Below are 13,527 nucleotides of genomic sequence, written 5' to 3' on the forward strand. Positions count from 1 at the left end.
TGGAGCAATTGTTCCTCATGGGTGGGATTTCTGTGTCCTCAGAGCTACTGCAACAAGGTCGGCTTCGAGCATCCAGGCGAGGCCTGGCACTGCTAGGGTCGGGGAGGAGAGGGAACATCCCTGGGGATGCTCGGCAGAGGAGCTGTAAGGTGGCCTGGATCTCCCCAGGAGCTCTGCAGGCTCCAAGGGTGGTTGGGAAGATCAGCTGGATGCTCAGCTCTGGGTCCCACCGCGTGGGACTGCCTAGATTTCTGAATTATGTCACCAGGGTATTCCTTAAGAGAAAGGGTAAATGTGGAAACACACAGCCTCAGTCTAATGCAAAAGGATTTCCTCTTGGAAGAGGAGGGGGTGGACTCCTCTGGGAGAGGCAGGCCAGACAAATTGTTGTTTGAGCCGTTCCCTGGGCTGGGAAGGAAGGATTTCCAGGTGCTCCCTTCCTGGCCATCAGCAGCGACAGGCTGGTCCCTGACCTGCGAGGGAAACGGGGCTCCATCCTCCTTTGCAGTGCATGAATCTGGCACTGGGACACGAGACAAGGAGATGAATCAACAGTCCTTTCCCATGTCCAGTTCCTGTGATTAAGACACTAATTAGAGTGGCTAAAGCGCTCCGGGAACGGGAATCTGGAATGCAATGGCTTGACAGTTCTCAGCGAGCTGCTAGGAGGGAAGAACGCCCCTGCGGTCGCGGGAGCCTTGGCTCTGGCTGGGAGGCACGGAAAGATCAGAGGCTGGCGGCTTCGGCCGTCCCCGTGCGACGGCAGCGGCCTAAGTGCTCGGGGATCAAACGGAGGATGGGGCAGCTCAGGACCCGTGGCAGCCTGCCCGTGATTTAGCTGCATGCTCCACCTAACAAGCCCGGCATAGCTGTCTGTTCCGCAAACAGACTTTCTGGCATTTTTCTGTGTCTGTGACTCCACTCGTGACCCTGTGAACCTCCCTTCAAGTCCGCCGAAACAGTCTGTTTTCATTCTACGATCTCCAAGGCGCATTAATATTTAAAAGCCGTTGATAAGATGAAAGAAGAGCGATCTTTCTGGATGAATTAACGGAAAGTACATTTGCTGCTCCCCGATGCTCTGGGAACTGGCGTTCGGCTAACATCGAGCACATCTTCTGAATGGGGCTTAGACAACTAGCGAATTTAAATGAAAACAAAACAAATTATTTGTAGAAAAGGAGCCTTCCTGACCTCCAGGACTCCTGCTCTTCCTGGTGGGCTGGCTGGAAACAGCAATACAATCTAGAAAGATTTCTACTCTGGGACTACTGATTCCACTCTGACCCACGGCTTATGTTGACTGAGGGATGGGAAAACTGCAGAAGGATTTCTTGGGAATCTAATTCTTTCAGTTCACTGCAATTGTAACTCTTCTGCTCAATTCCCACAAAGGCTGGAGCATAGCTGAGCTTGGCCTGCTGGCTGGGGCTGCTTGTGAAAATAACTTTTATGCCGCATATGTGATGAATGGGAACTTAAGACGTGTAAGGCGCGGATTGCTTCACACAAATCACTCCATTGAACACCACAGCCACACTGCGATGTTGTGTGCGAACAGCCAAGACAGTATGAATCTCAAAGATGAATCAGGACGCCTCGTCTGCTAATTGAGGAAGAACTGACAGAGCCATTCAGAAAATAATTTCAAATAATTAATACATCTGATAATTTTACAATCCACAATGGCATGTTTTGTGAGCAGTGGAAAACACAGCACATGCCCAACTGTTTGGCATGAAGTGCTACAAGAACAGAGCAAAATAATTCTTATTAGCATCCAGCTGCTCAGATGGTCTCCGGGACCATCCTGACCCAGTTCCCAGGAGACACATCCCATTCTTAGAAAGCCAGCAGGGGTCAGATGGAGACCAGAGGGAGGCCGAGAACTCAGGGGCCTGGAGACCTCTCTCACCACAGTGCTGGGGCTGGGGGAGGCACGAGGCAGGGGTGCAGAAGCCCAGAACTCTGCAGCTGTTCCCCAGCACACCCAGGCTCCAGAGCAGGCAACCTGGCACTTGTACAGGTGCCGAAGGTTCCCTTTTGCTGAGGAAAGGCACGAAGCTTGGAGCACTTTAGAAGCTCACAGCTACATGCTAGTGAGATGCAAACCATACAGTAGCAGCTAGCTAACCCTCATCAGAAAATGAGATGTGGTGAAAAGCAGGATAGGAGCAGCTTATTTCTCTACACACTGTCTCAGATCTCTCTGCAACTGAGTAGCAGGACTGCACCTTAGAGGGCTCATGCAGTCACGTAGCCATCCGTGGTGCCTTATGACGATGTATCCCTCTCTCTGTGGGCCCTGTCTTGCTGCTCTGTTCACATACTGCTTCATCCCAAGCACACCAGAGTCAACAGGGCCATTCCTGTGGCCCTGTGGCATGGACCACATGCTCTGGCCACTGCTTGCTCCTCACGAGAAGAATCCCTACCTTCTCTCACCTGATTTTTCTTCTAATCACATCCTCAGGATGAGAAAGCATCTATCAAGACCAAGGTGTAAGAAAGGTGATGGAGGGAGACAGAAACTAAATGGCAACGTGATTACCCGGCAGTTGCAGGATGTTGAACTGAACACAGGAATTCACAGCATGCACGAGCAGGGCAGGGGCGAACATTTGTTTTTCAGGAGGAACACCAAAATGCTATCAGCTGCCACCAAGCTGAGAAGCTTCACTCAGCTCTCACTAGCACGATATGTCCACCACAATGAAAAGAAACAAGGGGAAAAGCCATCAACTTACTGGGTTCCCATCGATGCCTGGAGGTCCTCGCTCCCCAAAATCACCAGGAAAACCCTGAGGAGGAAAACATCAGTATTACTTATTGATGCAGCCTGGTGTGAAGGCAGCCAGCTTAAAAACTGTCCCCAGCACGCAGCGCAACACTTGACAGCAGGTCACCAGGAAGCCTGGGCCAAGCCACCTGCTTGTCCTCGTCCAAACCACCCCTGCTCCACCAGCACGCGCCCAGCGAGAGGCTCTGCGGGGCCAAGAGCTGATTCACTCCCCTCTCCTGGGGCCAGTGAAGGGTAACCAGAAGTCTCATTTACAAGGCTCAGCTGTGAGCTGCACATTAAGTGGTGGAAGCCTCGAGAGGAAAACCCAGCGAGGAGATAGGAAGGCTTTTTCTTTGGCCGTGCTGTGGAAAGCACCCCTTGCTGAGGCTGCTGGACCCAACTTTTCATGCCTTGCCTCGCAGGCTGTGCCCGGTCCTCCATCAGCTGTGCCTTTGAGCAGCAGCTCTCAGCCCTGGGCAGGCTTCAGATGGCAGGCAAGGCTATAGCAGCACCATGTAGAAAGCGTGAGAGTGCGAAGGAGAGAGAAAGGTGAAAATCAGTGCTTTTTTCTCCTTTTGGTTCACCGAAGTACTTTCAGTATGTCCCACAAGGGTATGCAGCCCTGAGGATTACGCTGTGTAGTTTACAAGTGAAACCTTAATCCCACATTCGGAGGATCAGGCTCCGTATTTAATGACACAGTCCTTCCTGTCCTCTTTAGGAAGAAATGCCCTACCGATAAATGCAATACCTCCTTAAAAGTCAATCCTAAATCCTTTACGTTCTGGAAGAATTCACAAACCTTGCTGCAATGACTGTCCTCAAAAATGGGCTGTCAATCTGCGTCATTTCATCCCACTAACTACCACGGTCATTTTAACAGTTCCCCCTTTAGCTGAATAGCTTAATGCCCGCCGGAGCCCATGCCGATGCTTAATGGAGCTGACCAAAGATGCCAGGACTACTCACTCCGATGCATTTATGACCTTGCTGTGTGCCAGAGGAACAAACGGCTCCAAGCTCCTTACGGTCTGCACCCCGGAGCTGTGAAAGACCATGCTAACTAAACCACAAGGCCTTCTGCATCATCTCATTCTATCCGATACAAATCTGGAAGGTATCAAACCATTATAAAAGAGGTACTGAGCCAGAACTCAATGGTATAATGTTCTCTTTCAGACAGACCCCGTGCTGCACCAAGTCCCCTGTGCCCCACGTACCAACGCACCCAGCAGCTGGCTTTCCCCTGTCCTGTCGTGCTGTGTCCCTCAGCCAGAGCTCAGCACAGGGATATAACTGTGCTTAGCAAACCCTGCTGGTCTCTACACTTCTGTCTTCAAGGAGGAGGCCGTTGAGTTTAAGCCCCAGCCTTCCCCTGAGCTTGCACTCCATTCAGCAAAGGGCTGGCGGGGCGCAGGCTGCGGAGAGCTGTCAGGGACCTGCTCAAACACCAGCAGCTTCAGATAAAATATGACACGGCATCCCCTCCTTCAAGTCTGAGCTCAGAGGGAGGTTGTCTGCTGGAAGAGCTGCCCATGGACAGAGCAAAGGCAGAGCCTAGCCCCAGGCTCTCCCTCCTAGACGTGGGCTACGATCCTGTTTTCCTCTCCACGCTGTTCTGACCGTGGACATCAGGATGGAAACTAAGAACTGTATTTACACGTAAAAGGCTGCCACGCCAGAGCCAGACCTCCACTCACCTTCAGTGGCTCACAACTCGTGGCCAACACAACCAGGCAGAAAGCTGCTTGGTCACACCCCAGGTGAAATACGGGGGATCTGCTGAGACAACTGTAATTTTGCTACTGACTTCTGAGCTAGGATTTCACCTCCTCTGTACCAGTTCCCTACAGTACACTCTCATGAATGGATGCAAGCTATCGCTTGCTTGTTTGGACTCAATGCTTATATTTTACAGGCATCACGGCGAATGGGAAAGTTGTCTGCCTTTCCAGCTGGGCACTGCATCCCTCCAGCCTGTGCACAAAGCCAAGAAGCTGTGGTAAGCAACCACTGGAAAAAGCCTTCTGCCATCTAGAGACAAAGACGTCAAATATAACAAGCAGGCGGGGGGTGCGAGGGGGTACAACCTTCTTTAATAAAAATAGAGGAAAAATAACTCTGTGACATGCTGAATCAATAAGATCCGAACAGAGATTTGTAGGGAAAACTCATTGCTCAAGCAAGACAAAAAAAAAAAAAAAAAAAAAAAAAAAGACTGCCTTGGAATATTTTGCTGTTTACAGTCGTACAACTTGCCAAGGAAAATATGAGTGTGCACAGCCCGATACTGTACTCACGCTGCTGCAGAGTGCAGGCACAGCCCTCAGCACACCCCCAGCCACAGCCTCCCTCTCTAAGGGGGCACAGCCGGGCACAAAGGGACCCACAGATGCCACTGAGCAACCTGGCCCTGGGGCTTCTGAGGTGTCTTCTGTTGAGCTAAGGCCTTGCCAGTTTGGGAAGGTTTTATTAGTTGGAATAGTAAAATGAAATCAATACAGCCACAGCAGCATATCATCTAGGGAAATGCATGCTCCAGACTAAGAGGATTTTCTAAATTTGGGTTAAATCTCTTCCAAAGCGATATAAACAATGCACTTTTCTGCCAGAAAAGTGCTCAGATAAGAAACTATTTAAATGAATGTTTCCCACTAATCTCTTTTTACGTCTCGGTTTCTAGTACTAACCTCACTGCTTAAAGATAAAGACACAGGAAATTCGAGGCATTTACTAATAGAGTTAATAAACATCTAGCCTTTATATAGGTGTTCCAACAGCAGATCTCCAAGTATTTTACAACACAGATTATTCCTGTTTCAGAGGCAGAGAGCTGGGTATGTACCTGGGCTGAGGCTACTTGGCCAACACCACCCTGCAAGGGATTCGAGATGGAAACCCGTTCACAGCAGCATGCTGCGGCTCCCTCACAGAGCTAGGGCTTCTCCCATCCTTGGGATGGGCTGTAAAAAGGTCAAAGTGGCAGAAAACAGAGAATAAAACCCAGAAGGATGCAGGCTGGCATCACAGCTACAACAGCCAGCCCCAGGACAGCAGGCAGCAGCAGAGTCCCATCCTTGCCAGCACCTTAACGTGCCATCTGCTTTCCTGGGACATGCACCACCCAGCCCACAGGTCTCTGGGAGGATGGTTGGGCCCCTGGTAATTTTTGGCCTCCATCATAAAACCCAGGAGAGGAGAGAAAGGGAAAGAGCAGCTTCAGTTCAATGAACTCCAGGCACCCCTCACTTTGAGCTTGGCAACACAAGTATGAGCAGCCTTGTGCGTTAAACGAGACCAAAGCTGGGGGCTGTGGCACGAAGAAGGATGTCTCCAAAGACTCCAAAGGCCTTGTAGCACAGTGCTGTTCACAGCAGGAGGCAATCAATCTGTTAAGCCCCTAACGAAAAAGGAAGCCCTCTTTTTCCATGGGATAAGCAGTAGCAGTTTAAACCACAAGAACAGTTCCAGCGACCACAGCATCCTAACTCCCTGGATCTCGCACGTCTGTGAAAGCTATTTTTTCAGATCCTCTCCCCTCTTGCCTCAGCCTGAAGGCCAGAGATGTTCCTCAGGAACAAAACTAGAGCTATTCAACTGAAACAAGCAGTGTAGGAATTGCAAAAGGACTATGGCAACCCCTTTGTTTTGTCCGACTGCGTCTCCTCTCCTGTGCTCTGCTCCAGCAGCCCAAGGAGCCCAAACACGGGGGCAGGCAGCTCAGCTCGCTTCGTGCCCATTACAGGAGGCTTGTAAAAGGGATCACAGAGCTCAGCACATTTTCCCAAGTCTCCTGACCTTCCCAAAGTGAATGCAGTGAATGCAGAGGGGTTTTTTTTTTTTGGTATGGAAAAGTCCACTGTTTTCTCAGGGTGCAGCTGTTTTTCTGGGAAGCCTGGTCCCTGGAAATTCTGCTAAAGAATTGGGATAACAAATGAAAGCACCCTAGTGAAAAACATCCTGCTGAGCATCCTGCTTGCTCTGTGGGAGGGAGGGGACACGCGGAGAAGGACCAGGACCGGGAAGGGATGGCAAAGGGCGGCAGAGCTGGGAGGAAAAGGTTCGCCTCACACGTCCTGCCGGCCAGGAGCCAGCGGGGCGCTCCTCCGCCGTGCCTGGAGGCAGGTATGACAAAACTTTTGGCTCCATCTCACAGCTGGGAAATACGGAAGGTAAAAAAAAAAAAAAAAAAAAAAAAATGAGTAAAGCTCAGCTGAATGGATTTCACATCGTCTGAAGGAGAAATTCAATGAAAGAAGCGAGGTGAAACTTGAAGAGGAGCTGGAGAAAAACCATACAAGCAGATGGTTCGCACTAAGCAGGACCCAGGGCTTCTGTGCTCCCCCTGCCCACCCCAAGCCGTGGCTGCAGACTTTGTCCTTGCTGCACTCGGTGAAGGCAGGGAACCAGTGCTGGAGAGGGAACCGAGACACAGAGACGCAAGCTGATTTATCCCAGGTAACACCAAGAGGCCTGAAGCTGGACCAGTGACTAAACCTACACCTTGAGGTCCCCCAACAGTTCCTTAATCCTTGTTCATCCCGCTCCCTGCAAAGGGCATCCTCTCGCATGCCAGGAGACTCCTGCTGAGAACAACCAGACCCAGACAGACTCTGGAAACAGCTCCTCCTGCAGCGGGGATTACATCCCCCTCCACCTCCCCTTCCTTTCTTCCTCTGCTTAAAGCAAACAGAGCAGCCTGCCCTTGCTTGCTGTCAGCCAAAGGGCTGCTCCGAGCAGTTGCCACCATTTCTCGCCTCGTGCCCCGCAAGCAGCCATCCTGGGGGAAACCGAGAGTGGTCTGATACACCGAGCCCTTTGCTTCCCCGAGGCCTTTTCAGGTGTGCGCGTGTGGGTGGGTGTGTTGTATGCATGCGCCATCTGATCCAGTTTAAAACACTTTCCCTGGTGGAGTAAGGGAGGCAAGTCTGGCAGCTGCTGCTGCAAGGAATCCTGGCAGGTCTGCGCGCCAACAGAATCCTTCTCCAAAAATAGGATTTTATTTTCCTGTTGGCTGAAGGTGAAGCTGCTCGAACCAACCAGTCCTCCTGTCTTGTCTGCGAAAGGCTGCATTTGCCAGTTGGCTCCGGCCAGGTAAATCTCTGCCCAGGAGTCTCCCCAGGGATGGAGCGTGCAAGTCAAACAATTTAAACCAAAAAAAAAAAGGTAAAAAAAAAAAAGTTGGTGGGGAAACGAGGCTGAGGGTGAGAGAAGGCATTGACTGGAAAAAAGAAAAAAAAGAGGGAGAATAAAATAAACAAATGTAGCTTATGTTGGCAGCTGACACCTCTGAGAGCATTCCTGGTGGAGGGCGCAGACGTGAGTCCCCCGCAGGTGGGTGCGAGGGTGAGCAGGGTGGCTCGGGGCCAGCGCTGGGTCCCCGAGAGGCCAGAGTCACGCTGCGGGGCCTCTGGCAAGGCCCCTGCTCTGGCTGGCCTCTTTGCCAGCTCTGCTTCACGCAGCTACGTGGGAGCCTTTGCCTCCTGCTCAGTCTAGACCCAGGACTGTGACAGCTCGCATCCCTGCAAAGAAGGGGGGTGCCCCCTCTGCGGGGTGTGGGGCTGGTGGGCTTGCTCTTTTGTCACCCCAGAGGGAGGTTTGCTCTCTGTCTGTGTCACACTTCACATCTCCATGCCACATCCCCTTTGGATAAAGATTTCGTGGCAGGTTTTAGTGTAGCTACCCCTCCAGCTGCGGGAGCCTGGCCCTCCAGGGCAGCCAGTTCCACCTGCGGTGAGCCAGCTTCCCCCGAAGCCCCTTCAGCCAGACACCACTGAAGTCACCCTACAGCCCCTCCGCCCTCCCAACCATCAGCTTTGCTCCTTTTATGCAAGTATGTGATCTGGTCCTGCTTCTGAGGGGCTCTAACAGAGCACAGATTACACAGACTCTATTACCTAATGCTGAAGAGCACTGAATCTGCCAATGCCTCTAATTATCCATGGCCAAGATTTCCAAATCAAGCAGCCTCCTATTTAAGAAAGTCAAGATCAAAATGCTTTCAGATTCAACAGGGACGGTTGTGTTAGTTTTTCTTAGTTCTGATGAAAAACATTTTGGACTTTGGTCTGATTTATGAATGAACATTTCCCCGAAGGAAGAAGGATGCTCTCGTGCTTAGGAGATGTTGATTTAATTCTTCACGAGCTTTCTGAATGACAGTTGACGAATCACCGAGAACATTCTTGGAAACATCCTTGGTTTCAGCAGAAGTTATGGGTCTTGGCACCTTTCAAAGCCTTTTGCCTATGCTTTCAGTGCTTCTTTTTGCCTATTCTCTAAGAAATTAAATATATGCCAATATTGTCCAGCTTGCCAGATTATTTGGATGTTGTAATCATGGGCACAGAACATGTGCTGGTATCAGAGTGATCAGTAACCACACAAGTGTCTCACCACAGAGATTTGGGAAACTCTGGACATGTGGAATGCAATTTGGGCCAAAAAAGAGACCGTGAGATTTGCTCTGGGCTTGGTCCTGCATTTCAGAGCAGTGAGCCTGGCCCAGAAGGCAGAAGAGAACAGCTGCCCAGTCTCAACAACCAGATTAAGCATTAAAGAAGTCACCGATTGCTCAAACTAAATTATTTCAACAATTTAAGCTAATAAAGAAAAATGATAGCAAAGAATCAACTTAGATGGTTAGCAGGAAAAACGCAATACACAGGTTAGAAGTCTCTCTCAGTAACGAGGGAGTTCTGCTAATTACCAATTTTCAGGACCTCCACTTTACATTTCTTGCAAACAGAATGATTAAAAGCATTTTTAAAAAAATCAATCAGTTCCAAAGAAGACACAAAGTTTTTGGTGCCATGCTGGGGTATCAGTACAAGACAGAGCGAGCTACCTGAGTCCTTTCCATCAGCTCCTACAGCCCACTTGCACTCCCTCCTGAAGCTCATTTTGGTGGTTTACCTGCACAAACACCCCTAACAGCACAATTAAAATTAAAATTACAATTTAATTACAGTATTTCTTTAAAGTATTTTTATACTTGAGCCCATGTGAGCCACAATACTCGGTGCCATAGGTGAGAGCTCTCAAGGTGCCACGTTTGCCATATGGGCAGCCTTTCTGCGCCTCTAAGGAGACCACTCCAGGGAAGGAGTTTGGCAGTGATTCGTAAAGGAAGAGGTACTTGGAAACGCTGTTAACAGCTTCCCAAATCTCAGCTCGTGTAGTGCAGGAGACTCTAGCTTGGTTCCCTCTAAAATGCAAGGAAGGGCCTCAGCTTCATCCAAAGCAGAAAAAAGACTGGAGCTGTTTAAAGTCTCAATCCCTACAGAAGGGAGCACAATTTATTTTCTCAGTGATTTGAGGTTATGCCAGCGTTTCCAGACACATGGCAAAACTCGTCCCCCCATTGTTTGCACGGACAACAGCTACGGCTGTGTAACTTGGCAGAGCCACACACACTTAGGTTCCCCACCAAGTTATCGTAGCCGTACGTCAGGAGGTCGGGGGAGGCTGTAAAATGAAACCTCCACAACCCCAAGGCTGCCCTGCTTTTTGCTATCTGGTCTCCCAAGGCAATACACTCTCAGATGATGCAACAGCCTTCCCACTGCAGTAGGGAGTGCAGGGCTATCGCATGCACTTCTAACAACTTATCAGATGGAGAAAAAAAGAGTATTTGGAGGCTTGGCATTCACTGGAGGCATGAGTTAAGACATTAACTTTATAAGTCAACATGGAAGAAGACAGCAGACATGAAAAATAGCTTGGCAAGAAGGCACCGCCGCATTACAAGCTGGGAGCTGGCAAGGGGGACCCCGGCTGTGGTCAGCTCCTGGAGAACGGATGCCAGATTCGGCAGCTTGCCACCGCATTGATGCTCCCAACAAATACTGAGCCTACATCAGAGCGGCTGCCAGATCACTGCTGGCTCTCGTGACCTCCATGCTGCGGCCGACAGGCAGAGGGAAGGGAGGCTTTTGGCGTCACCCCTATAGGGTTCCCTAATGCTTAAAATCCCCACGCCGAACCTCTTCTCTGACATCGGAGCAGCAATCCTTGTCACTCACATGCCACATTTTGGTCGCTGAGCCCAAAGGGCAGCTGAGTGTTATCCCCACTTTGCACGAACCCAGGAAGAGCCAAACAGCTTCTCTGACGTCACACACTGTGGGGAAAATGGGTCCCCACATCCCCTTCCTCCCCCTGGGCAGTGCAGCATCTCCCCACCTGGCCTTGGCACGCTCCGGCCGCTCCCCCAGCGGAGCTGTCAGCCTCCCGGCCACGCATCCCGAGTGCAAAGCCTCGCTCTGTGCCTGTACTTCTAGCTCCACATCACGTTATCTCCTCCAAACAGCAATGCTGGCACTTACCACAGGCTGCGCAGAGCCAGGTGGCAGTGCCCGAGCTGTTGGCAGGCGTTTGCCCCCTGGCTGGAGGTCTGCAGGCACACAGGACGCCCCCTCACACCGCCCAACAGCTGGGTATCGCTCACCAACACGAGGTACGGGGCAGCAAAAGATAAATAAGTAATGACCAGCACTGCTAGGGAAGCCAAAACGACTGCTCGATGTATTAATGACCTGGCTCACCCTACTGCTACCTCAACCTCCCAGCCCTGGGGCTGGGCTGGTCCTCTGCTGTCCCAGGACCCAAACTGACGGAGCCTTTCTGGGCCAGGGCTCTTCCTTCTCCAGGTGTTTGAATTGTGCCTGGCACAGCGAGGCTCCAAGAGGGCCAGGCACAGGACCAGCAGCACCACTGGGCTCTCAGAGCAGAAGGCAACCTCGGGCGTCTTTGCTAAGATGTGAACAGACTTCAGACAAACACAAGAATTACTAAGTGTGTCTTGGAACTAAGTTTTGTTCCTTCCTATCTCTTTTAAAATAATACTACTAAAAAACCCACTTTATAAGCTAAAATCAGGCAGAAGACAGCACTGCTGGTGTGCTATTGATACTCTACACATGTGAAAAAAGAATAAGGGACACAAGCACTCACCATTAACAAAGGGGAACCAAAAAGAGCTCAAAGCTCTTTGGATACGTTTCCTCAAAGTTCCCCCTTTAAGTTTTTCTCTAACAGGACACGAGAACTTCTGAAAATATCATATTCTATTTGAAATTTACTACAATCTACAGCACAGACGTACCTGACTGTAGCTACCCATCTTCCATAGTGTAAGAAAAACACGCCACTTTCAGCTTTTCCCACCTCCAATGGTAACTAGCCGTATCTCCTCTTCCTGCGTGTTACTTCAGTGTCAGCATGTCTCCGTTCTAAAGGTGAATTAAGACTGATAGATCGCTTGCATGCCATGATGGAAGGTGACAGCAGCATCTATCATTCCTTCCCCCCAGCATGGCCCTGCTGCCATCATGGAAATGTGGCTTTTATAAATATATATATATATATATATATATATATTTTTTTTTTTTTTCCCCAGACACCAAACAGAATGCCATAAAAAATCCATAAAAACACTACAAAAAACATTTTTGCCAGCCATCGCAATGGCAAAACTGAAGGTTTCAGCAGCCAGCCCCTTCAGCTGCAGGCCTCCAGCCTACCTCTAAAACAGGCAGCAGACCTGGAGATGTGCAGAGGGCAGATATTTCCTTCTCCCCAGCACTTTGTGCTCTAACCACGGCTCTCTCCCACCCCAGCCCCAGCCTCTCCTCGCCCAGGAGCCCCAGTGCCCACGGTGGGAAGTGCACTGGGGAAAGCGGAGCTGGAGGTGGGGCTGGCTGTTTCCACGACAGATCCACCGTGTCCCGCACAGCTCTGCAGAACTTAACTTCCCTGGAACGCTTTCAAAATCTGACTCATGTCCAGCTCGTCTATTTTAATCGTTTGCTCTTACATCATTCTGGGAGGCCCACGGTGTCACATGCAAACTCCCCCAGCCCCCTGCTCCTCTTAATCCGCTGCTGTCTCATACCGAGCAAAACTAGGTAGAGAATGTGTTTGATAACAGCTCCTTCCCCACTCCCCGGAGCATTTACCAGCCTCGGATGGTAGCTAATAAAGGCTCCCAAGAGCTCTCCATTGCTGTGACAGCACTGAAGTAGAACAGGAACAGCAGCCGTGCCAGCAAACCTCGCGGAGCGGGGATGTGAGAGACCAGAAAAATCACAGCAGGCTCACGAACGCTGCAAGCCGGCTGGGAGACAGCCCCGGCCAGGAGATAAGTGCTGGGAAGAGAACCAGCTCAGCTGGTTCCTGCTTTCTGCTTTCCCAGGGATTCCCTGAATACCTCTAGATGCCACATAACCTTTTTGTTCACGCTTGGGAGTACAAAGCAGCAGCATCGGTCCATTCAGGAGTTCTTATTAAACCTGATGGCACGAAACGTGGATGGAGCCACAGCTCTCAGAGAGAGCCGAGAAGAACAAAGGTGCTCACGTGCAGCCATTTAGTCCCTTCTCTAGATCCCAAGCCTGAATGCCTCCAAGGTTTTGAGACTCCTGGGTCTCAGGGGAGTGCCCTGTTCATAACAGTGACCACAAGACAAAAAACCCTTGCCTGGAAGATTACAGGCGCGAGCCAAACAACAGCTGGGATGCTTTGAGCCCACAGCATGGGCTGTGCAGAAAGGAGCCGGAGAGCAGAAAGCCTTGTACCTAACGACAGTTGCTTTGTTTGTTTTGCTCTGGTCAGTGAGTCATCCTTACATCGAGCGGCTCGCTGCAGTTATTCATCACGGAGGTTTCTGGTGCAACGAGCGGCTTACAAAACTGTAAGACTTGGTACACGTTTCCACCACCGCCCCCAAAAAAATCCTCTCGACC

The 13,527-nt window shown here is 50.5% G+C and overlaps 1 protein-coding gene across 9 annotated transcripts in view; it reads right to left on the reverse strand.

Annotated features, from left to right (window-relative positions):
• Nucleotides 1-13,527, reverse strand: part of COL27A1 (collagen type XXVII alpha 1 chain) — a 197,486-nt gene that overhangs the window by 83,248 nt on the left and 100,711 nt on the right. For all 9 annotated transcript variants that reach the window (XM_084494237.1, XM_084494233.1, XM_084494231.1 and 6 more), the window contains one exon: nt 2,748-2,801. In XM_084494237.1, the coding sequence (XP_084350363.1) occupies nt 2,748-2,801 (54 nt within the window). The remainder of the gene's footprint in view (nt 1-2,747; nt 2,802-13,527) is intronic.

Source organism: Aythya ferina, assembly GCF_964211825.1.
Source record: "Aythya ferina genome assembly, chromosome: 20".
NCBI classification, from domain to species: domain Eukaryota; kingdom Metazoa; phylum Chordata; class Aves; order Anseriformes; family Anatidae; genus Aythya; species Aythya ferina.